At 38.6% G+C, this 23,702-nt stretch overlaps 1 protein-coding gene across 2 annotated transcripts in view; it reads right to left on the bottom strand.

Moving 5' to 3' along the window:
- Lasp (LIM and SH3 domain protein Lasp) overlaps positions 1 to 23,702 on the bottom strand; it is a 323,083-nt gene that overhangs the window by 8,530 nt on the left and 290,851 nt on the right. For both annotated transcript variants that reach the window (XM_067147288.2, XM_067147289.2), the window contains one exon: positions 14,000 to 14,166. In XM_067147288.2, coding sequence (XP_067003389.1) covers positions 14,000 to 14,166 — 167 coding nt within the window. The remainder of the gene's footprint in view (positions 1 to 13,999; positions 14,167 to 23,702) is intronic.

The raw sequence follows: 23,702 nt of genomic DNA, 5'->3' as shown, positions 1-23,702 counted from the left end.
CATGTTTACTACTTCGGACTCTCAGACCTATGTTAGCACACATGCTAGGATTTGTCACGTTAGTACTGGAGGGTTAATTAGGATGCTCGCGGGACCACATAATTTGAACGAATAATACGGGAAAACATAGTTTCCGGGAATGTATAATCCAAGGTTCTACTGTATGTGGTGGGTCCACCCTTTGCCTTTACGATGGCTTCAACTCTGCTGGGGACACTTTCAACAAGGTGTCTGAATGTCTGTGGAGGAATGGAAGCCCATTCTTCCTCAAGAGCTGAAACCAGAAAAAGTAGTTAAGTTGAACGTTGGAAAATGGAGCGAAGTCAACGTTCTAACTCATCCCAAAAGTGTTCCATTGGGTTCAGGTCAGGATTCTGAGCAGGTCAGTCCATTTCAGAAATGTTACTGTCCATAAACCATTGCTTCACAGATGCAGCTTATGTTAGGGTGGATTGTCATCACAGTCTCTAAATGGTTCTCTACTGTACATACTACACAATGGTTTGAAATGCGTTCATATCCCTCCGCATTTAGTTTTTTTAAGTACAATAAGAGGACCACACCGTAACCATGAAAAACACTCACTTGCCATAACACCACCTCCTCCGTACTTCACTGTTGGCACTACACGCGATTGCAGGTAATGTTCTCCTGGCATTCATAAAACCCAAATCCTTCCATAAGATTGCCACAGAGCATAGCGTGATTTATCACTTCAAATCACTTGTTTCCAGTCATTCACTATCCAGTGGCACCGCTCTTTACATCACCTGAAGCGTCGCTTAGCACTGAGTACAGAAATGTTTGGCGGTTGTTCCTTCGAGTTTCCACTCAAAATTATATCGCCAACAGTCAACTTGGCAGCTTTAGAAGGGTTGAAATGTCCCTGATGGATTTGTTACTCAGGTGACATCCAATGACAAGTCCACGTTTGAAGTCGCTGAGCTCTCCTGACCGACCCATTCTGCTGTTGCTACTTCTCTACTGATAACACAATGCTCCCCGCGTCCTATACTGCTGGGTCCACCTCTCGTAGTTTGCAAGTAATCTGTGCTATGCTATGGTTTGTGCTGACATCCCTATTTGGAAATTAAAAATCTAGTGCTGAGTGAGTTTCTTGAAAAATACACATGCAGATGAATCTAAAGCCTGACTTTTATATATTGAAAACAATCCTCCATTCATTTAGAAATTGGTAACGGTCCCATCTGGGTGTCGACTGATGAAAGAAACAACAGATGTATGCCAGAGAGGCATAATGGAAATGTGATAGTAGAACTGCTGAAAGATACTGAAGTGAGTAAGCCTGTATTGTTAACTTGTGAGGTGACAGAAATGCAACTACCAGACCATTCTTTTTTCTTCAAAGCACCATATCACATGTCCCTCTCTAAACATGGACGAGAGTAGACTCATTCATCCTATGGATGAAGGGCCACTGTCATCATGGCTATTAATGATCACATGGTGAAGAAGTCAGAGATTTTTGACCCAAAGACCTACTGCAGACTACTGAAAGATCCAACCAATCAGATTCTTCGAAACACCAATAGCCTTAGTAAGGCCTCCGATGCAACGGGTAGGGTTCTGGGGAGTCCCGACATCTGTAATGAGGATGAGTCTGAGCATCCTTGGAATCCTTCCAGACTTAAATTTCAGAAGAAATTCTTTGCTAAAAACTAGCAAACAAACCGACTTTCAACCTATTAGGTCTTGTTATGTACATTCAGTACATGTTGAAGAGATGTTAACCCGAACCCACTGGTGTCTGGTTGGCCATTTTTGTTCTGTACTTGACATCTGAAGGGTACACAGGAAAAAGGGGGAATGTCATATCTTCTACAAACTGAGATAATTAAATTTGAAAGTTTCAACCTTTAATACTGTCTACAATAATACATGTACATAAAGTATTATATTATATAACGTTAGCCTAATGTATTGGTATTGCAAATAGATAATAATGAAAATATAGAATTTTTATAACTGAAAAAAAAAAAAAAAAAAAAAAGGAAAATGAAGTAAATACACATTTGTCACAAAAATAAAGGGGAACGTCAGTCTTATGAACACATTACCACGGAAATAAAGGGGAATGTCACTTTTAACAAAACCTAACAAATAACCTGTCAATTTATAGTGAGAAAGTGTATCAATGAATGATCTTCCCTCTGGTCCACAAAATGATCTAAGAACGTGCAGATCAGAAAATTTTGCTGTAGAGATTGGATGTAAACCTGAAATATAAATATATTGCATATTTAAAATCTCAATCTTGCCAGCATGTTTGCGAATGTAGAGCAACTTCATGTACACTAACTCTTGCACTTACGTTCATATGATGCCTCTGGAAGAACAAACTCACTAACTGATGTTTCTGGGAGTTGTGGAGTTGATTTTGGAGCATTTACAACAGGTCGTTCCCAATGGCCATTGTAACGGTCTCTGTATTCCATGAATTGTGGATGTGCAATGGAGATGACAAGTTCCCTTACAGGTCTTGTTTTAAAAGGGCAAACTTTTCTGTACAAGGGAATAAAAACCTTGGTCAACAGACGAATCATTGGTTGATCAACTTCAATTACATGGAAAGGGAAGGGCTTATTTCTGGCACTTCTAAAATGATCCGCCCAGTCTTCTGGCGTTTCGGCTGCAAATTTCTGATTAATTAGTGCCATGTTTCTATCGCACTCTAAGTACGAGTGCCCACGAATTGGATATACTATTTTCACAGACCCGAGGCGTTTGGCATGATGTACTATAAAGTGGAGAAATCTGAAAACATTCCAGTTCTTGTTCTGTCCACATGTAGAATCACAGAAGATTGTCAAGTGTTTTATCTCGTCCAAGTTCACAAAATATAAAATGATGTAACACAGAACACACTTCATCTGCTGCTTTATGTGCAACTGTCTCCAAGTATGTATAGAATACCGAGTGTCCACTAGACAAAACATGTATATTGAAGGAGAACAGTGACAGCTGTCTACGGTAATCACGTCGTTAGTGGATAAATTAGGCATGCATAAATTCTTTTGGAAATCCTTCGCTATTGCCACATACCAAACTGACATTCCTCCTTTGTTTCTTGTTCTGTGGTGACATTCCCCTGTCATCAATTGTACATGTATTCTTAAACGTGTTCTATTTCCGTGACAATTCCCTTTACTTGGTTGTACATTGTCTTAAACTATTCTCCTGACTATAAAGTATATATGGGTAGTGATAATTCATTTTTTGTTTTACAATGATATTCCCCCTTTTCCCCCGTGTACTCTTCATCTCTTCAACACATACTGAATGTACATAACACAACCTAATAGGTTGAAAGTCAGTTTCGATTACAATGCGGTCGTGAAAATTCAATATTCACCGCCTTTTATGTTCATAAAACAATTGTTGATAATGTATTATATTTCAAATCAACTTCAGAAAGGTTATCTCTTCTCACAATTAAGTGTAAGAACAAAAAGTACGAGGATCAAGTCATAAGTCATGGCAACTATTTTTTTTCTTGCGAACAGGAGACAACATGGAAATTCTAAGATATGCATTTGGAAATATAGGGCATGCACTTACACATAGTGCCTGAAGACAAATTCTGACTTCAGGAGATTCTCGTAGGAAAGTGACAGAACACAGGCCATTGGTAAACATTGTTTTATTATGGTACAGACAGCAAATACATAAGACTACATACAAAGGACAGGTCTCCACTGGTTACAGACCTTCAAAATAATGACCCAAGGTTTCCACTGTTAGTTGCCAGCGGTGGGGCAGGCACTGAATACCATTCACTGCATGTGTATCGCTAACGTGCGACACCTCTCTCCGAAATGCTGTTATGATGTGCTCTTTGTTAGCAAACCGTTGTCCACGTAATGGCTTCTTGACTTTGGGGATTAGATCATAGTCACACACCTAATGCTTCCCACAGCTCTGCATGGCATTAGCGTGCATTTCTGCCGCAGAGAACTGCTATTTCAATATACGATCGCTGCTCCTGCTTGTAGACCTCCATTTTGCGACGCTCTCACTCACACACTAAATTGGGGGCATGCTGAGACCCACACTGTTGTTTACATACACCATCTAGTGGCATCATATGCAAGTGTATACCGTACATTTCCAAATGCATATCTTAGGTTTTCGGTGTTGTCTCCTGTTCGCAAGAAAAAAATAGTTGCCATGACTTATGACTTGACCTCCGTACATATTTGTCAACTGTCATGCACCAATAAACGAAGATAAGAAGAAGAATCCCAGTAAAACTGAAGAATTCTGGGATAAAGCTAGTGGGGAAGATTCCATAACAGCTGAACTTTTGAAATGGTCAGAACCAAAAATCATAGAAGATTTACAAATAATTTTTGAAGAAATTTGGAAAACAAAATATACCATAAGAATGGAAAGTGGCTCTAATACACCCATTACATAAGAAGGGTAACACGCATGATGTCGACAATTATAAGGTATTTCTCTTCTACCAATTGCTTATGAAGTATTCACAACAATATTACTCAACAGAGTACAATCTACACTTGACAGTCAACTGGGTGAACATCAAGCTGGATTTAGAAAGGGCAGGTCCTGTTCTGAACAAATATTCAACTTGAAGTTGGTAATTCGTCACAGACAAATGAACTCTAAAGACATAGTCGTTACATTCATCGATTTTTAAAAAGCTTTTGACTCAGTTGATAGAGAAATCTTAGATAAAACCATACGTGAGTTTGGAGTTAAAACCAAATTGGCAAACCTGATCTGCAAAACCCTTACAGATGCAGTCTTGAAAGTTAAATTTATAGGTGAGATATCACGACCTTTTAAAATAAAAACAATGTCAGACAAGGTGATGGCTTTTTTTTAAATTTACAGATAATGCTATTTGTTCGGGGCGTCGACCTAGAAAGATCATTTGCCCCTCCTTGCACCACATGAGGAACCTGCATGTATTTTGTAAATGGCAGAAGTGTAAAGTGTTGAATGTGAGGAAAGGAACGCTAAGGATGACACAAACACCCAGTCCCCAGGCCAGGTATATTAATTACAATTAAAAACCCCTGACCTGGCCAGGAATCAAACCCGGAGCCACCGGATGACAGGCGGACGTGTTGCCTCCTACACCGTGGGGCCGGACAAGGTGATGGCTTATCTCCACTCCTTTTCAACTGTATCTTGGAAAAAGCTGTGGGAATTTGGAACAAAAAACTGAAGAACCATAATATATTGCCACTTATGCTGGGGAGAAAGAACAAATGTGTTGCAATAAATTGTCTAGCATTTGCAGATGATTTTTGGCATATTCTCTGAAAGCCTGACTAATGCAGCAATACAAGTAAATCTTCTGGAAGAGACAGCCAACATGGCAGGCTTAAGAATTTCTGCAGAGAAAACAAAATTCATGCCGAATATAAAAAATGCTCCAAAATTACTACGAACAGATGTTGGTTCAATCGAAAGGTTAAAGCAATTCAAATATTTGGAGTAAACAATCCAAGAAAATGGTTTGGAAAAATTTGCTATAGAGGCAAGGATACACAAAATGGAAAAAGCTTATAACAAAAAATACATACAACAAAAATGTTTATCTAAAAATCTTAAAATAAAGCACTACAAACCAGAATGCTTATACGCCAGTGAATACTTAGTACTGAATTATAAACATGAAAGATTGAAAGTACTAGAAAGCAGAATTATAAGAAAAATATTTGGCCCTGTAAAAACTACAGAATTTTGAAAATTTAGAAGTAATAACAAAATTTATCAGAACATAGAAAACATATCTATAACAGTACGGAAGAGGAGACTGCTATTTTTCTGGACATATTTACAGAATAGATGACAGACTAACCAAAAAGATCTTCACATCTCTTTGGAAGAAAAAGTCGACAACCACCTGGATTCTAGAGATCAAAAAAGACTTGGAAAGAAACAACATCAGAGAGGAAGTAGTAATGGAAAGATAAATTTTCAGGAAGAACGTTTTAAATATGGAAGGATTCAAAGGGAGGGAGGCAAAAAAAACTGGCACAAAGTGGTCTGAAGAAAGAAAAAAGAAACCTAGTGAAACAATGAAGGAATACTGGAAGAAAAGGAAGGAACAACGACAAAGAATGAAGAATTGAAATTGGAACGTGGTCCCTAGTACGCCCTACCGCAATAGCAATAATAATAATAATAATAATAATAATAATAATAATAATAATAATAATAATAGGGTCCTAGGAGTCGACCTAGGAAGGGTCTTCATGGCCCTGGCAAATAAGAGTGAAATGAGTCGTTGCGATCATCTGCAACAATAAACTATTGGATTCAGGAAGAGAATCCAACTAGCCTCTTTCACTCCAACTCCAGCACGTAACCTACAAGAGGTGCCCCTGTTAAGCCGAGCAACCCAGTGGAAGGTTGGATAACCAATCCCAGCGGGAAACTGGGTCTGTGAACTGACCAGTGCTGGGGGCTCCAAGGCTCACAACCTTGGTAGTACCTTGGTCGGTGCGAAATATCACTGACCCCAGTCTACAGTTTTTCAACTGTGAAAAAAGCATGGAGGAAATTTCAGCTAAAGCTACTACCCCAGGTGGTAACCAATCCACCGTCGTCTTGTACGACGTTAGCGGGCCTTCAGATTCTGGGGAGCCTGCACCGACATGCTCAGAGGTATCGGAGACTCCACGAAAGATCAAACATGGAGCCAAGAATTTCTTTGCTACCTTTTAATGCCAATTCTCTCCAGAAGGTAGGAAAACTGAAACAGCTCGCAGATATCCTATCGGAACAGCAAATTTTTATTGCAGCAATTCAGGAAACGAGATTTACAGATGAGCAGGCCTTTGAATCTGAAGGTTACAGGATCTTCAAGGGTAAACCTGGTAAACGTGTCATACAAACTGTCCCCCACCTTGGCACAGGATTTGTAGTCAACAAAATGATTCTGGACTCAATAACAAATTTCACCTCTGTGAATAGCAGAGTCTCGACTCTGTCCTTTCGAAGCACAAACAAAATGTATACTATTGTGAACATTCATGTGCCGATCAACCAAGCGAACAAGAGAGACCCAGAGGGAACTGATAGATTCTGGGAAGAACTCCAGGAGATTTTATCCAAGATTCCAGACAAACATACCATAATCGTGCTTGGAGATTTCAATGCTCAGGTAGGCAAAGAGAGAAAGTTCCGAAACATCGTTGGAAACTATCCTGCTCACCAGAGAACAAATCGTAATGGAGAAAGGCTAATAGAGCTGTGTAAGGCATTTAACCTCGTAATGAAGTCTACTGCTTTTAAACACCTGCCCGAGAAACAGAAGACCTGGAAATCCCCAAATCACCACCTTGGTGAATTCCAGATTGATCATGTCGCGATCGCACGGAAGGCTCAAAGAGAAATTCAGAATGTTCTAAGACAAGCAAAACTGGACTCAGATCACTATCTATCCAAGATAAAAATCAAACTGCTCCCGAGAAACCCAAGGATTGAAAGATTTGATAGAGAAAAACTAGGATCTAACCACGAGTTCACTCAGACACTACAATCGGTGGATGCAGAGAACTGGGAACAACTACGCGAGGCCCTGGTCAAAACAGCTAAAGAGACGGTTCAGCTTACTAAGCCCAGGAAGCATGCTTGGTGGAACAGTGAATGCGATGCAGCGATAAGGCAAAGACAGTTCGCCTGGCAGAAATGGAACTCGCTAAAGAACCAAGTCAACTGGACAAACTTCTTGAATGAGAGAAAGTGTGCAGCAAAAACCATCTGCAGCATTAAACATGCTTTTGATAAACACCAGCTGGCTCAAATTGAGCAGGATTTCAAGAAGAACAATACACGCGACTTTTATAAAACATTTAAAAGCAACTTGAGGAAATACGATCCACCGAGCCTACAGTTATTATTATTATTATTATTATTATTATTATTATTATTATTAAAGCGTCTTTATTGTGGCGAAGTTAGGGCTCCCGGCCCTTTCTTACACTTAACCACTTCATGTATATACAATGCATATTTTACATAAAATTTAAACATATGAAATCTTTACAACCTAAAGTATAACTAAAGCAACTAAAGTATCACTAACTAAACTAAGGTGAGTAAAGTATAACTAAATTATATACAGGAACACATTGCAATAAACAACCATATTCACTCTCATTCATGCATCCCATTCACACTCAAGAAAGACTGGAAGTGCTTAAAAGATGACGCTGGCAAAGGATTTTAAATTCTGTCTTAGATTTAGCTTCCCTGATGTCATTGGGGAGTTCATTCCACCAGCTCGTGGCGGTGATAGTGAACGATCTGTTGTAGGTTGCGGTTCGATGCACAGGAATTTCTAGCGTACAGCCTGACCAGGTATTGAACAGGTGCAGGGAACTAAGGTAGCGAAATCTGGTGGATAGGTAAGGAGGAGTGTTTTCAGAAAGCACTTGATACACCAAAGTAGTTGCGTGGAGTCTATGTCTGTCATTCAGTCGTAACCAAGATAATTGTGTATCGAATGGGGATACATGGGCGTATGGTTGTATGTCGAATGCATACCTGATGCATGCATTTTGGGCACGTTGCAGTCTCATGCTTTGCTCGTTATTGATATCAATAAAAACTGTATCACAGTATTTGAGAATTGGAAACAAGAGTGATTGAATGAGCTTTATTTTCAAGGACCGAGGAAATATATTTTTAAACCGCTTCAGAGGATGCAGGCTTTGATATACCTTTTGGCACACTTTCATCACATGTTGCAACCAGTTCAATGTTTCGCTTATAGCCACACCAAGATTCATAACTGTTTCACAAAATGGAATAATGGTATTGTTTAGTGCTACAGGAGAAATTTCGTATTGTTTTAAGACGTGTAAGTTTTTTGAAGTACCAATGATTATTGCTTGCGTTTTAAGATTGTTACTCAATGCAAAATTACTTATCAGACTTAAATCAGCATTAACTTTTTCTACAGCACTCTGAATTTTATCAGTTCTTGAGTGGTAGTAGATCTGCAGATCATCAGCATAAAGATGATACTTGCAATGTGTAATCGATTTGGCAACATCGTGTAAGTAAATTGCAAACAGCAATGGTCCAAGTACAGACCCTTGGGGGACACCGAGGGGGGTTTGTTAAGCCACTCAGATCTGCTATTATTTACTTTGACACACTGACGGCGATTTTTGAGGTACAAACTGAAAAAGTTTATTGCCGTCTTGCTGAAATTTAATGAATCCAATTTTGAAAGTAGCAGTTGAGGAACAACAGTATCAAAAGCACTAGAAAAATCAAGTAGAACCAGTACAGTCACTTGTCGAGTGTCCATTGCCTGTCGGATATCATCAGTTACTTTCAGTAGGGCAGTCGTTGTGCTGTGTCCTTTCTTGAAACCAGATTGGTAAGGGTCAAGCAGTGAGAAGTTAGTCAAGTAAGTGAGGACTTGTTCGTGTACCAAGCGTTCTAGTACTTTGGAAAGGAGTGGGAGAATGGATATAGGGCGATAATCTGATGGTAAACTAGGAGAATTCTTCTTAGGAATAGGAATGACGATACCGTGCTTCCACACAGTTGGGAATACTCCCTGTACAAGGCAATGATTAAATATATGCGTCAGAGATTCCAAAGGAAACCTAGCCCATAACGACAAGGAAAACTGATGGATCCTTGCAAAATACTTCGAATTCCTTCTTAACTGTGAGGCCCCAATGTCCGATTCACATTTGAAGATAAAACAACAGTCCACCAAGATTCAGCTCCACCTACGAAAGAGGAAGTCAGACAGATTATCCAATCCTTAAAGAATAATAAAGCGCTGGGTGAAGATTCGATAATAGCTGAATTGTGGAAGTTTGCTAGTGACAATAAAGTGGAGAAATTAATGGACATCATACACAAAATCTGGAATACTGAAAGACTTCCAAGTGACTGGACATCTGCCCTAATCCACCCACTTCATAAGAAAGGCGACAAGTCGGTTGTTAACAACTATCGCGACATCTTCCTCCTAGTTATAACCTAGAAAATTATCTCGAAAGCTCTTCAAATCAGGGCAGAAGAACAGCTAGATCCAGAGCTGGGTGATTACCAAGGAGGTTTCAGGAAAGGACGGTCATGTGTGGAGCAGATTATGAATCTGAAATCTGTCCTTTCATATCTTAAACTAAGGAGCAAGCCTTTTGTAGTAACGTTCATCGACTGCAAGAAGGCCTATGATTCAATTGATAGAACTACTCTACTTCAGATCTTAAAGGAATTTGGCTTGGACAGTGAAACAAGAGTGATCATCCAACGGACTCTCACCAACACCATCTCAAAAGTGAAGTTTAGAGGAGAGACTTCAGATGCCTTTGAAATACGTACAGGAGTTAGGCAAGGAGATGGCCTTTCACCTCTGTTGTTCAACTGCGTTCTTGAGAAAGTGATCCGTGAATGGTACAGAGAAATGAGTTGTGAAGGAGTCGAAAGCGGAGTCAGACTAGGCCACAAGAACAAGAACCTTTCAATTGACTGTCTAGCATTTGCAGACGATCTCGCGGTTTTCGACGATTCCTTGGATGTGGCCACGAAGCAGATCAACCAGCTTCAAACACAAGCTGCAAAGGCGGGCCTCCAAATCTCCTTTGAGAAAACAAAATTCATTACAAACATCAAACTGGCGTCAAGTGAGCTAGAAGGGACTCGCAGAAAAGTCAAGCGAGTTGAAAAATTAAAGTATCTTGGTGAATGGATAGAACCTAACTTGTCCGAAAAAGAAGCCTTTTCTTCACGCATGAATAAAATAGAAATGGCTTACCATCTGACTAAAAATGTCTATAACAAAAGAATGCAAAATTCAAACACTATTGCACTGTCATCCGGCCAGAGGCTCTATATGCAGCGGAATGTCTCGCCATGAACAAAAAAGGCATGATGGAGAAATTGGAGGGCAAGGAAAGAAAGATTTTGAGAAAATTCTTAGGTCCAGTCAAAGACAACGGCGAGTTTAGGAGATGGCACAACCAGGAGTTGTACTTGCATGTGGAGATAATAACCGATGTAATGCGAAAAAGGAGGATTGCTTTTTATGGGCACATGGCCTGAATGAATTCAACACGGTTAACCAACCGCATTTTCACTTTCCTCCAAGAGAAAAAGGCAAAGGGGGCATGGTTCAATGAGGTACAGAAAGATCTGAAGGAGATTGGGATCTTATTTGAAGGTGGTCGCCCCGGTCTAGAAAGCCATGAATAACAGCTGAGAGGTTTCATCGTGCTGACCAAACGACATCTCATACTCTGTAGGCCTTCTGGCTGAGCAGTGATTCGCTTGGTAGGCGAACGCCCTTCGGGGCTGTTGCGGCATGGGGTTTGTTTTTATTTATTTATTCATTCATTCATTCATTCATTCATTTATTTATTTATATGGATGATAGGAGGGGAGGGAGACTAAGAAGATGATGGTTAGACTCAGTTTCTAATGATTTAAAGATAAGAGAGCTAAGCGAGGCCACAGAACTAGTTACAAATAGAGGATTGTAGCAGTGATTAGCAAATTCACAGAGGCTTGCAGACTGAACACTGGAAAGTATAACAGTTTATAATGGAGATGTATTTAATTAATTAATTAATTTATTTATTTATTTATTTATTTATTTATTTATTTATTTATTTATTTAAGAGCTTACATTTATAAACAAATTACAACTACAACTAAATACTCTATAACAGAAAGTAGACCTAAAGTGTGAACGTCATGAAAAAAACATGAATTTAGAAATAAATGTTTATCTCTATAAACCCAATGATCGTCGGTTGGGGTGGTCACAGTCTTGTAAGTTAACTATGCTCGTTGTTAATAATTAAAATAATATTAAACAACTAACATAACTGTGCACACTGGAATGAAAATACATTACTACAAATGGTGATTTTGGTGTTTAAAATATTGTCTAAACTCAGTCTAAGTTTTAGATTACATATGCCAAATCAATAAACCAAAGGGTAAAAAGCACAGCACCCAAAGACATTCCTATATTGAGAGATTAAAATGTCACCAAGAAAATGTTCTTGCTTGATATGTTCAGCTTGTAAAAAACTAGAGAAATGAACTAAAGATATTTAAATAATATATATTTTTAAGAATGATAGGTTATAAAATAATAGCAGCATAATGCTAGCTATATTTTTATGTTAGTGCTGAAGTCAGACTTATTACGACCAGGCAAGTTGGCCGTGCAGTTAGAAGCGCGCGACTGTGAGCTTGCATCCGAGAGATAGTGGGTTCGAATCCCACTGTCGGCAGCCCTGAAGATGGTTTTCCGTGGTTTCCCATTTTCACATCAGGCAAATGCAGGGGCTGTACCTTAATTAAGGCCACGGCCTCTTCCTTCAAACTCCTAGGCCTTTCCTATCCCATCGTCGCCATAAGACCCGAAAGCCCGAAAATTTAATGTACAGTATGTTCTAATATGGGAACCAATCTAGAAATAAATTGTTAAGGTGACTGATCTGCAAATTTTTCTAGCCACAAAACAGTCGCTATTTTTCCAGAATTTCCAGAATAATGCCACCATGAAGGTATCCACACATGGTAGATTGTCTGACTGTGTTTTTTGGAACCCTTCTTCTGTCATTTTGAAGTTATTCATGATCATGAGTAATAAACATTCTGCTTTCAGTAACAGCTGATGAACAATGGCTGGTAGAGCTTCATGCGGTACTAGGCGGTGATGTCACAGCTCGCCGCCAACGTCACATGATGTTATACTCATCTTCCGGAAGGAGACTTTCAAATATTTTTTTAAATTATAGAAAACAAAGCTACTTATCACAATGTAATATGTTTCCGAACTATTTCATTGGTTTACTTTTCAAATACAATATTTTTGAAAATTACGCAAGTTCCCTATTGCTGGCCTACTTGTTCCCCTTACTGACACTTCCTGTATTCTCAGGTAGACAATACATTAGATGACTGTTCCGAAGAAATAGATTTCTTCTAGGTTTATTCACCCCTTCATTGGTTCAGATTATTGTGCAGGCCAGCACGTTACGAACAAATATTACCAGAAGGTCTTAATGTGTTACCCGATTTCTCAGAATAGTAGACTTCATTAGTGTAGTGACACTAATGTGGATGAAATATAATTATGTGCTTTTTGCTCCTACAATGCTTATCACAATATTTTTAAAAAATTGAAAATTATGTAATATTGGTCTGCAAATGCCCTTCTTCACACCCCAATTCTTTCTCAAACGATAGCAATAGACAAATTCTTCTCAACATGCTTCATTTTTTTCAACCTTACCCCTACAGACAATAATGACGAACTGTACAAGATGGAGCCTATAATACAACAGTTAAAGGTAAACTGTAACCTTTCCGAAAGCTCAGCACAAAAGGTGCATGTACGCACATAAAGCACAGCATTGAAAGGGTTAAGCATTCATAGTCCGCCACTGCACTGTCCACTGTGTGTAACAATTCCTTCCACGGGGTATTTGTGGTACACACTTGACTGTCAACAGAGAAAACTTGAATGTTCGCTTAATTTTGGCAATGGAATGTCCCATCCATCTGGCCCTCACTATCATGGCCTGTTCAAAAGCTAATAATAATTCATGCCACCATGCCTTGAACAGCACAGACTGTGTTTACATTCATTCGAGACTTCTGATCACAACTGATACAGGTCTGGGCACTTCCAAGATGTTATGGTATGATGCATCACTGACTAGTACCTTAACATACTGCTATCCCATGACTTCTGGCGTGACAGTATTCAACACATTAGACAAACCCTCCAGAAAGCTATTCCCACCACAGCCTCTGAATTCTAAATAAAGTACTCCTCCAACAACATGATCCTTGTTTTAGATTGTAGTGTACGTGAGACTCGGACTGCATTAAGGTCATTCTTCTCACAGACACTGGTAACATCCCTGATTATAGGGTACCTAACCTAGCCAGTTAGCTGATGTTAGGAAGACATCAATTTCAAACAAACAATCAGTATATACATTCTTACCCCGGTTCCTTGGTTGTGATTACTCTGGGGTGGTGGAGGTTGAGCAAGGTTATGGTTGTTATAATTGCCACTTGGTGCTCTGTAATCTGATGTCAGCGAGCCATAATACTCGTTCACAGGATCAAGATCCGCAATAGACCCCACTTGTCGAGTAGGTGGAGTTGTTACTGTAAGCAAATTTAAGTAGTTTATATTAAGAGCATTCATAAAACAAATTTATTTTCAAATTGGCTATGAATATACTTTAATTTATATGTAAAAAGAAAACCATTATTTCGAATACAACTACTGGTAGAATTCTTTCACAGAAATATTCAGAAACAAATATCAGAGGAACTTGCAGGTACTAAATGAGGTATCTTCAAGCTGGCAGCATTATGTGCAACATTTCATACCACCATAAAAAGCAACTGTTTGGACAATCAAATTAGTAGCACCTGTCTTGGTGTTATACATTAATATATACTGTAGAGACTTGGAAAAGCAGACTTGCATGACAACATACTAATTGACATTTTATGCCTACAATCAATATTATAAAGAAAGAATCTACACAAAGGAAAAGGTGGAAAACAACAACTCAACCAGAGGAGATAGATCAAATGCAAAGATTATTCCGATGAAGTTCTGAATTACAGAAATGATTTAGATGAGATAAAAGAGGAATAGTGTGAGAAGACAGAAGCTGAGAACGATATCACAACAGAAAAGGTGGAAATCGCCAGTCCAACAAATGAAGGTAAGAAAAGCAGTAGGAACAGAAGAATTATGAGCAGAAATGATAAAGGCAACATAGACCTATAGGTCATATATAAGTCTACACTAGTTGAATATGCTATCCGAATGTATTTGGAATGAAAAATCTGTGCCAAATGACTGGAGTAACAGAATGATACCAATATTTAAGAAGGTATGTCATAATTATTGAGGAATCATGCTCATATTCTCAGTAATAAAATTATCTGAAAAGATACTAGGAAGGAGAATGAGGAGAAGAGTGAAGGACAATAAGAAGTGCAATTTTACTTTAGAAATGGAAGATAAACACTAGAAACAGTACGAGACAGATGAAGAGAAGTGGCGATGACATTCCCCAGAGGAATCCCCAGAGCAAAGGTATGGATAGTATTGAAGCAGACAGGACTTTGAAAATGAATGATCAAACAAGGAACACTAATTGTTGCAGCAGTATCCAGACCATTGTGTATAGGATAGAATGGTTTCAGAATGTAACTGTACTAACACTGAAAAATGTTCTGTTGCTCATAATAATGAAACTGCAAAGGAGATGAAGGAAAAATTTGAAGATTGGGAGCTTGAGGTGATGAGGTATGAGGAGGAAATGGAGAATAAGTACAAGGTCAACTGGACATGTTGAGCAAGTATATTGGTAATTGAAAATGAATGAAAATAAGCCTGGAGAAAAGTAAGAAAATGGTGATGACAAGGAGAGAAGGGAAAGGTACTGTAAAATATGGAGGATTAAGCCTTGATAATGTGGATAGTTTCAAGAAGTTAGGAAGTGATATGATACAAAATTGGACACAGGAGATCAGTAAAGGATACAGCAGGGAAACACATTTTACTTCATACTATGACATAATTGCCTTCTTTCCGTACTTTAGCATACTAATTACTTTCCACAGTTTCATTAGAAATCTTCTCCGACTGGATGAACTCTGCATCACAGTCGTGTAAACGTGGATATTCAGATAGATTATGAATCAAAGAACACCGGTTAAGACAAAGCAGGTCACTATGCACGTTAGGAACCAAAATGGGTTTTAAAAAAAAAGCAATGTACATTTAAATCTTATTGCAATACTGTAGTATTTTTTGATATGATTCCACATACCGTATATGAGTTGATTAGGTGTGGAAGAACAGAAGATATGAGTAGAATTTTGTAAATAATATAAATATAATAAGGATGAGTTGTGTGTTTATTAGAAAAAAATTATTAATGAAAATTGTATAATACTGTATTTTAGGAAAAATGTATTTTCTTCTTTTTAACTTAAAATATAGTTGTTCATGGTGTGGGTTACTGTAGTCTTGTCCTAGTTTGTGAAACATGGGCAATGGCTGAGTGGCCTAGTAAGTGGTCCAGAGAGTCGGGATACCAGTTGCTATGGAATGGGAGTGGGCATCTCGGACATATTCTGAGTCGTGGCCCTGTTTGTGCTCAGACAGCTAGGTCTATACAATCCACCGGTAGTCCCTAACCCATTAGAGAGATCCTCACTTGGACTACGTGCAAGTAGGGTAGCATCCTGCTTCATGAATTTACCAATCTCAGAACATTTTAAGCAAGCCTCGGACCTATGGGAGTAACGGAGTCCCACTCCCATTTGACAGGCAAGGGACTCCTTGGAAACTTTGTGAATGAAATGGAATTCGACGGGGAGCTATCAATATTAATGGGGCTTATGGGAGAAAGAAAGCAGAACTAGCTGAGTCAGCAAAGAGGATGCATCTGGATGTGCTAGGAGTAAGCGATATTTGGGTAAGGGAAGATAACAAGGAAGAGGTGTTAGAAAGGGAAGGGAAAACTATGGGGTAGGGCTGTTTATCAGGAACACCATTGCACACAACATAGTTTCTGTTAGGCACGTAAATGAGCAAATGATGTGGGTAGACTTGGCAGTTGGAGGAATTAGGATGAGAACTGTCTTAGTGCATTCACCATGTGAGGGTGCAGGTGAGGATGAAGTTGACAAGTTTTATGAAGCATTGAGTGACATCGTAGTCAGGGTCAACAGCAAGAATAGGATAGTGCTAACGGGCGATTTCAACGTGAGAGCTGGAAATAGAACTGAAGAATACAAAAGGGTGATTGGGAAATGTGGGGAAGATATGGAAGGTAATGGGAATGGGAAGTGTTTGCTGGACTTGTGTGCTAGTATGGGTTTAGCAATTATAAATATATTCTTCAAGCATAAGGCTATTCACCGCTACACATGGGAGGCTAGGGGTACCAGGTCCATAATAGACTATATCTTAAGCGACTTTGAATTCAGGAAGTCTGTTAGAAATATACAAGTTATCCGGGGATTTTTCGATGATGCAGACCACTATCTGATCTGTAGCGAACTAAGTATCTCCAGGCTTAGGATAAAGAAAGTGAAATCTGTCTGCAAACGAATAAGGGTAGAAAATGTCTATGGACGAGGAAATTAGAATTACCGTACACAGATATGATTAGTCAGAAAATGATTATGTATGTATGATTAGTGCTATATAAAGGATGGTTGCCTAGTTGTACTTCCTCTTAAAACAATAGTCACCACCACTTATTTTATTTACCAATGGTGGATCAGCAACAATGATCTCAGTTTTTTCTAAGGATATTATAAGACCTATTTTTCGTGCTATTTCTTGTAGAGATTTAATATGGTGTCTAGTTTCCTGATTATTGTTGGACAATAGAACAAGGTCATCAACAAATCCTGAACAGTTCAAACTTAAATTTTGTTTGGAACTTTCAATTTGTATGTTCTTTGGGTTTACCTTGTACCATTTCCTTATTATGTATTCTAATGCACAATTAAATAGTAAAGGCAAAAAAAAAAAGTCTCCTTGTCTTAAACCTGTTTTAATCAAAAATGGTTTAGAAACTCTCCTCTAAACTTCACTTCTGAGTTGTTACTGGTTAAAGTAAGTTCTATCACTTTGATTGATTTTGGATAGAGTCCAAAATTCCTTACATTATTTAAAACTACAGGTCTATGTGTACAATCATATGTCTTCTTAAAGTCTAACAAATGTTTAGTTTTGTTTTTTGTAGTACGCCGTTATTAAATTTAGAGTGATAATCAGTTCAGCACAACATCTCCAGGGTCTAAAGCCTCCACTGTATTCTAATTAATTAGTTCAGCATAATTATAATTAATCATATACAGTTGTATCAGCACACTAGTGAAATACGACTGTATATGATTAATTATAATAATAAGTACCACCATCAACACTGTTATTAAGATGGCTTAGATATTTTATAATGATTATAGTTCAGCATAACTTCTCCAGGGTCTAAAGCCTCCACAGTATTCTATCTAACTTTTGTTCTAGTTTACCTTTAATCCTTCTATATAAGATCTTGGAAGAAATTCTTATATCTGCAGTCCAAGATATATAATTCTCTACAACTATCTGGGTTACTCTTTATCACTTTTTTTTGTGAAGATAGTGTATTACGGCCATTGTCCAATGTTCTGGAAATAGTTCAATAATCCAAATTTTTGTTAAAGCCCTGTGTAAGGAAATCCAAACAGTGTTATTTGAATATTTCTACATCTCCACAAAAACTGTCTTCTCCACATGCCTTATAGTTTTCAAGTTCTTTGAGTGTTTTCTTTATTCTTAATGTTGGAGGGTCTATGTTATTAAATTTGGTTTTCATTGGGATATTTGTATTAATTTGTAATAATTCCTCACGTTCTTCACAATTCAAAAGTTCACTGAATGCTTTTGCCTTAATCTCTGCATTTTCACTATTACTAGGTGCCATTCTTCCACCTTCATCTTTCAACATTAATATGGGACGGAGATATTTCTGTAGTTGTCTTCCATATATGTTATAGTCTCTAGAAATGGTGTTATGATAATTAACTTCTATTGAGTTCGTTATGTGCTTATGAAATTCTCTCTTCTAATATTTTGTGAGAATCCCTTCATGATGTTTTTTTAGGTTTATTATTATTACTGCAGTCCCCAACATGAAACCAACAACTTGCACTGTTTCTGAGCACAAATTATTTAAGCCTTGTTTAAATGAAGGCTGCCTTCTATCTGGTTGAATTGTAAAGGATTTCCTTTCATTTTCTACTGCAAGTTGATTCCACATTTTCTACAGTATATATTTTACTGATTCAATGAGACAACAATCACAAAAGCACTGAATAAATAATAATAATAATAATAATAATAATAATAATAATAATAATAATAATAATAATAATAATAATAATAATAATAATAATAATAATAATAAATTATACGAGTAAAGAATTGGAATCACAGATGAGGCCATTTGTAGATGATGATATAGTGTATGGAGTAATAAATAAGTTACAGAATTGTGAGCAACTACAAAAAGACCTTGATAAAGTTGCGAGGTAGACAGCAGATGATAGTAAACTGGGTGTAAACCCAAGAGGAAAAGTTGTCTCACTTTTAATTACTGTATAGATGGGGCAATTAAATCATGGGGATCACTGCAAATACTTATGCCCGGTTTCTGGAACGTGAGATATCGAACCTATAGCGGTATCGAATGGTTAACTTGTGTTTTGGCGTTGCACGAACGTAAGATACAGCTATCGGTTCGACAAATCGCTTGCTAACTTAGAGGGCCCTGAGCAGGAGATATCTATTTGTTAACTTGGTGGGCGCGTGCGCAGTACTTCAGTATAGGCAGCTAAGCTTGTGTTTGATAAAATTTTCTATGGCTTTCTCATCTTCTTCCGACAAAGAAATTGTAGAAATGGTCAACATTCTAGAACGACCACGATTATATCATCGACGGCCTAATATTCTAATGAAGTATACAGTAGTGAAAACGAATTCAAAGACAGATTGAGGCTAAACAAATATACTGCCATAGGTTTGGTAGAGGTTGCAGGCGACAATTTGCGTCCTGTGACTAATAATTTTCCATTGTCCCCTGTTGATCAATTATTAATTAGGATACCCTTTAAGATTCAGTACTACTGAGTCTTATCATATTTGTATCGGTGACTGCATTCGTGCCCATAAAAGCACCGGTACCAGTAACTGAGTATAACAGATAATTACACAATTATCGTAGTAGGCCTACTGCAGGCCTACTTGCATTGGCAGTGAGCATATACTTTTATCGTGGGGTTGTTTTTAATTAACAATATTACATTACATGGAACTAACAAGTTATATAATTATGTTAATTTTTTTGCTAGGGGCTTTACGTCGCACCGACACAGATAGGTCTTATGGCGACGATGGGATAGGAAAGGCCTACGAGTTGGAAGGAAGCGGCCGTGACCTTAATTAAGGTACAGCCCCAGCATTTGCCTGGAGTGAAAATAGGAAACCACGGAAAACTATCTTCAGGGCTGCCGACAGTGAGATTCGAACCTACTATCTCCCGGATGCAAGCTCACAGCCGCGTGCCTCTACGCGCACAATTATGTTAATTACCCGATATATATCGTTATACTGTGATCAAACAATGTTCATATTTTGTAATAGCAGGGAAGAAATACGGTATACGTATAAGGCTCAGTGCAAACTGGATTGTGCGTGACATGTGCCACTCGTGTGCATATTTCATTAGAAATCCTCAAACAATGTCAAATTCTCCTGAGAGCCCTTAAACACCACGAAACTGACACCCAGTCTGCAAGAGCTAGTATAATACTCATTTCTTGCTGCGTGGCAAAGAGGGGATAATAGGAGCTGCACAGAAAGCTCAAATGCGATGCATTACTTGTGCGCATGCGCCTGGCAATCTAGGGAACACACCTAATGCACAAAAACAAAGCAGTACGAGGGGTGGCATCTAGTGTGTATTTATGAAACTTGATCAACGAGCCAATAGTTGACAGTTCGATAAGTTAGCTGCTGTTTCGCTGTGCAACGCAGCGAAGATTTATCGAGTCGACAGCTGTAACAAAGCAATAGCTATCTGAAAGATATCTCACCATTCCAGAAACCGGGCATTAGTTGGTAATATAAGGAAAGATCATTGGGGTAATCACATAAACAGGATTGTAATTTTCTTAAAATTTGCTTTATGTCGCAGCGACACAGGTAAGTGCTATGGAGACGATGGGATAGCAAAGGACTAGGAGCGGGACGGAAGCGGCTGTTGCCTCAATTAAGGTACAGCCCCCGCATTTGGCTTGTGTGAAAATGGCAAACCACGGAAAACTCTCTTCAGGGCTGCCGCCAGTGGGATTCGGACCCACTATCTCCCGAGTTCAAGCCGACAGCTACATGCCTGAAACTACATGGCCACTTGCTTGGTGGATTGTAAATAAAGGTTACAGATCTCTTCATATGGTTATGAAGAAACTTACGGGTCATAGTAAGGACTAAGGACATGAAGTCACTGATAAGACCCCAGTTAGAGGATGGTTCTAGTGTATGGAACCCTCCCCAGGATTACTTGATTTGAGAATTGAAAAGATTCAAAGGAAAGCAGCACAATCTGTTCTGGGTGATTTCTGACAAAAGAGCAGTGTTACAAAAAAAACTGCAAACTTCGGACTGGGAATACTCGAGAGCAAGGATACGAACAGCTGGACTATGCGGAATGTTCTTTTTACAATTGGCTTTACGTCACATCGACACAAATAGGTCTTATGGCGATGATGGGATAGGAAAGGGCTAGGAGTGGGAAGGAAGCAGCCGTGACCTTAAATAAGGCACATCCCCATCATTTGCCTGGTGTGAAAATGGGGAAACCATGGAAAACCATCTTCAGGGCTGCCGACAGTGAAGTTCGAACCTACTATCTCCCAAATGCAAGCTCACAGCTGCTTACCTCTAACCATTCGGCCAACTCAGTTGGTAAGTGAAACGTTCCGAGTTTATTCTGAAAGAACATTTCTTGAGGGTCCACCTTTTCAATAAATTATGCGCTTTTTTTATTGATTTAGATAAATGAAGGGTCAGGAGAAAAAAGCAGGAGAGTCAATAGGTTTAAAACATGAGATAAAGCAATTTTGCGCTTGACTTTCTTGTTCTTTCCCCTTACAGGGAAACTTTGAGTGTTAATTTCTCCTGACTCGCCTGCATTTTTTTCAATTTCCGACCTCTCAATAGAGGCGCATGATCACTGAAGCGGACTGTAACAATATCTCAATTTCGAGAAAAAAGTGACTTACCTGGTTCCCCCCCACCGAACCTTCAAATAATGTTACACCATTACTATGTCTTAAGTGTGACATGTTTCGCCTACTTTTTAGGCATCTTCAGCTGCTGTTCCTAATATCTAAGATCAAAATTGTTTGCTAGCATCCTAGGCTTTGTTTAAAATACAATACATGCTTAAAATAGTTAGGCTAACACAAACTGCTCTGTCTAAAAAGTTGTGCTTACACATCACACATATTATACTTTTATAAAATCATATTTGACATGATTATTACACTTTAAAAAATTTAATTATATACTAGTTCAATCCAATGTTACTTATATGGAAGTTGGGTAGGCATGAATCGCTCATTCTATAATTTCAAACGTGTGTGCAACCTATGAAAACTTCACTCACTTGATTGTAATATTTTTGGAATGTTCATTTTTGGGATGTAAATTCAGTTGTTACACGGGATGTTGTTGATGTTGTCAGTTGTCTGACCATTTTTCTTTTTCATTGCCTTGTGGTGGGTAAAACCATAATTTAAATGATATCTTTACAACAAGATCCCATATTTATTTAAAATATGAAAAGTAAAAGAGAAAATGTTCCAAAAAATCGACAAATCTCCACATGTAAAAGTTCTGCCCACAGACAAACTCCCCTTCTCCGACAGTAGTCAATGTCCCTTCAGCCCAAATTCTCCAACTCGCACCCTTCCACACAACACACACAAACAACACAAAGCGCACAGCAACAGCCACTGCCACTGTCAGTCAGACAGGAAGCGTCACAGGAACAAGCCAGCTGCAAGAGAAGCGAGGGGGCGAGTAAGATTATGTTTAGTACCCCCATTTTACACTTTGTTTTCATAAACTTCACAACTAAAACACTTTTCTCATTACAGAGTCTCAATCCACCACTCTCAACCCTTTAACGAGCAATAAGGTCCAACAACAACAGAAAGAACGATCTTGAGAAGTCCCCTCTTCTGACCCACATAACAGCAGGCAGCCCTGTATTACTCAATTTTAACCATCACAAGACAACAAAGAAGAAAAATAGTGAGACAAGTGACAACAACAACTGAATTTTTATCCCAAAAACAAACATTACAAAAAAGTGACAAGTCAGTGATAGGTTGCACAAACATCCGAAATTATAGACAGAGCAATTCACGTCAGTCTAATGTCCTTGTAAGTAACATAGGATTGAACTATTATATAATCAAATTTTGTAGAGTGTAACAATCATGTCAAGGATGTTTTTATAATGTATAGTATGTGTAATATCATCATCATCATCATCATTACCTCCATCATATGCAGTTTCCAGCTGTTGGCCAGGTCTGCTTGGAACATAAGCCTCTCCATCTCTTGTCTTCCCACCACTTCTCCCTTGTCACTCTTGCCCAGTCCTCTCCTCTTCTCTGTACACACTCTTTCACTCCTTTTATCCACCTGTCTCTTGGTCTTCCTTTCTGTCATTTTCCTGTTATCTCCATTTCATACATCCTCCTTGGTATCCTTTCCTCTGTCATTCTCTTCATGTGCCCATACCATCGAAGACTAGACACCTCTATCCTGTTCTGTAGTGGCTCTACTTTTAATGTATCTCTAACCTTCTCATTCTTCATCTTATCAATTCTTGTCACTTGTCCTGCTACTCAGAAATTTCACTTCACTTGACTATATCCTAGTTTCCGCTCATTGCCTCATTAACCAAGTTTCTGCTGCATACATCAGAATAGGTACATAGTACGTCCTGTATATCACTCTTTTGCTTCTCTGCGGGACGTCCTTGCTCCAAACCAGGCTTCTGACACTTTTCAGGAATGCTCCTGCTTGTCTTCCACACTCGATT

The sequence above is a fragment of the Anabrus simplex genome, chromosome 5 (genome assembly GCF_040414725.1).
Source record: "Anabrus simplex isolate iqAnaSimp1 chromosome 5, ASM4041472v1, whole genome shotgun sequence".
Classification (NCBI taxonomy): domain Eukaryota; kingdom Metazoa; phylum Arthropoda; class Insecta; order Orthoptera; family Tettigoniidae; genus Anabrus; species Anabrus simplex.
This window is presented reverse-complemented; position numbering and strand designations above follow the sequence as displayed.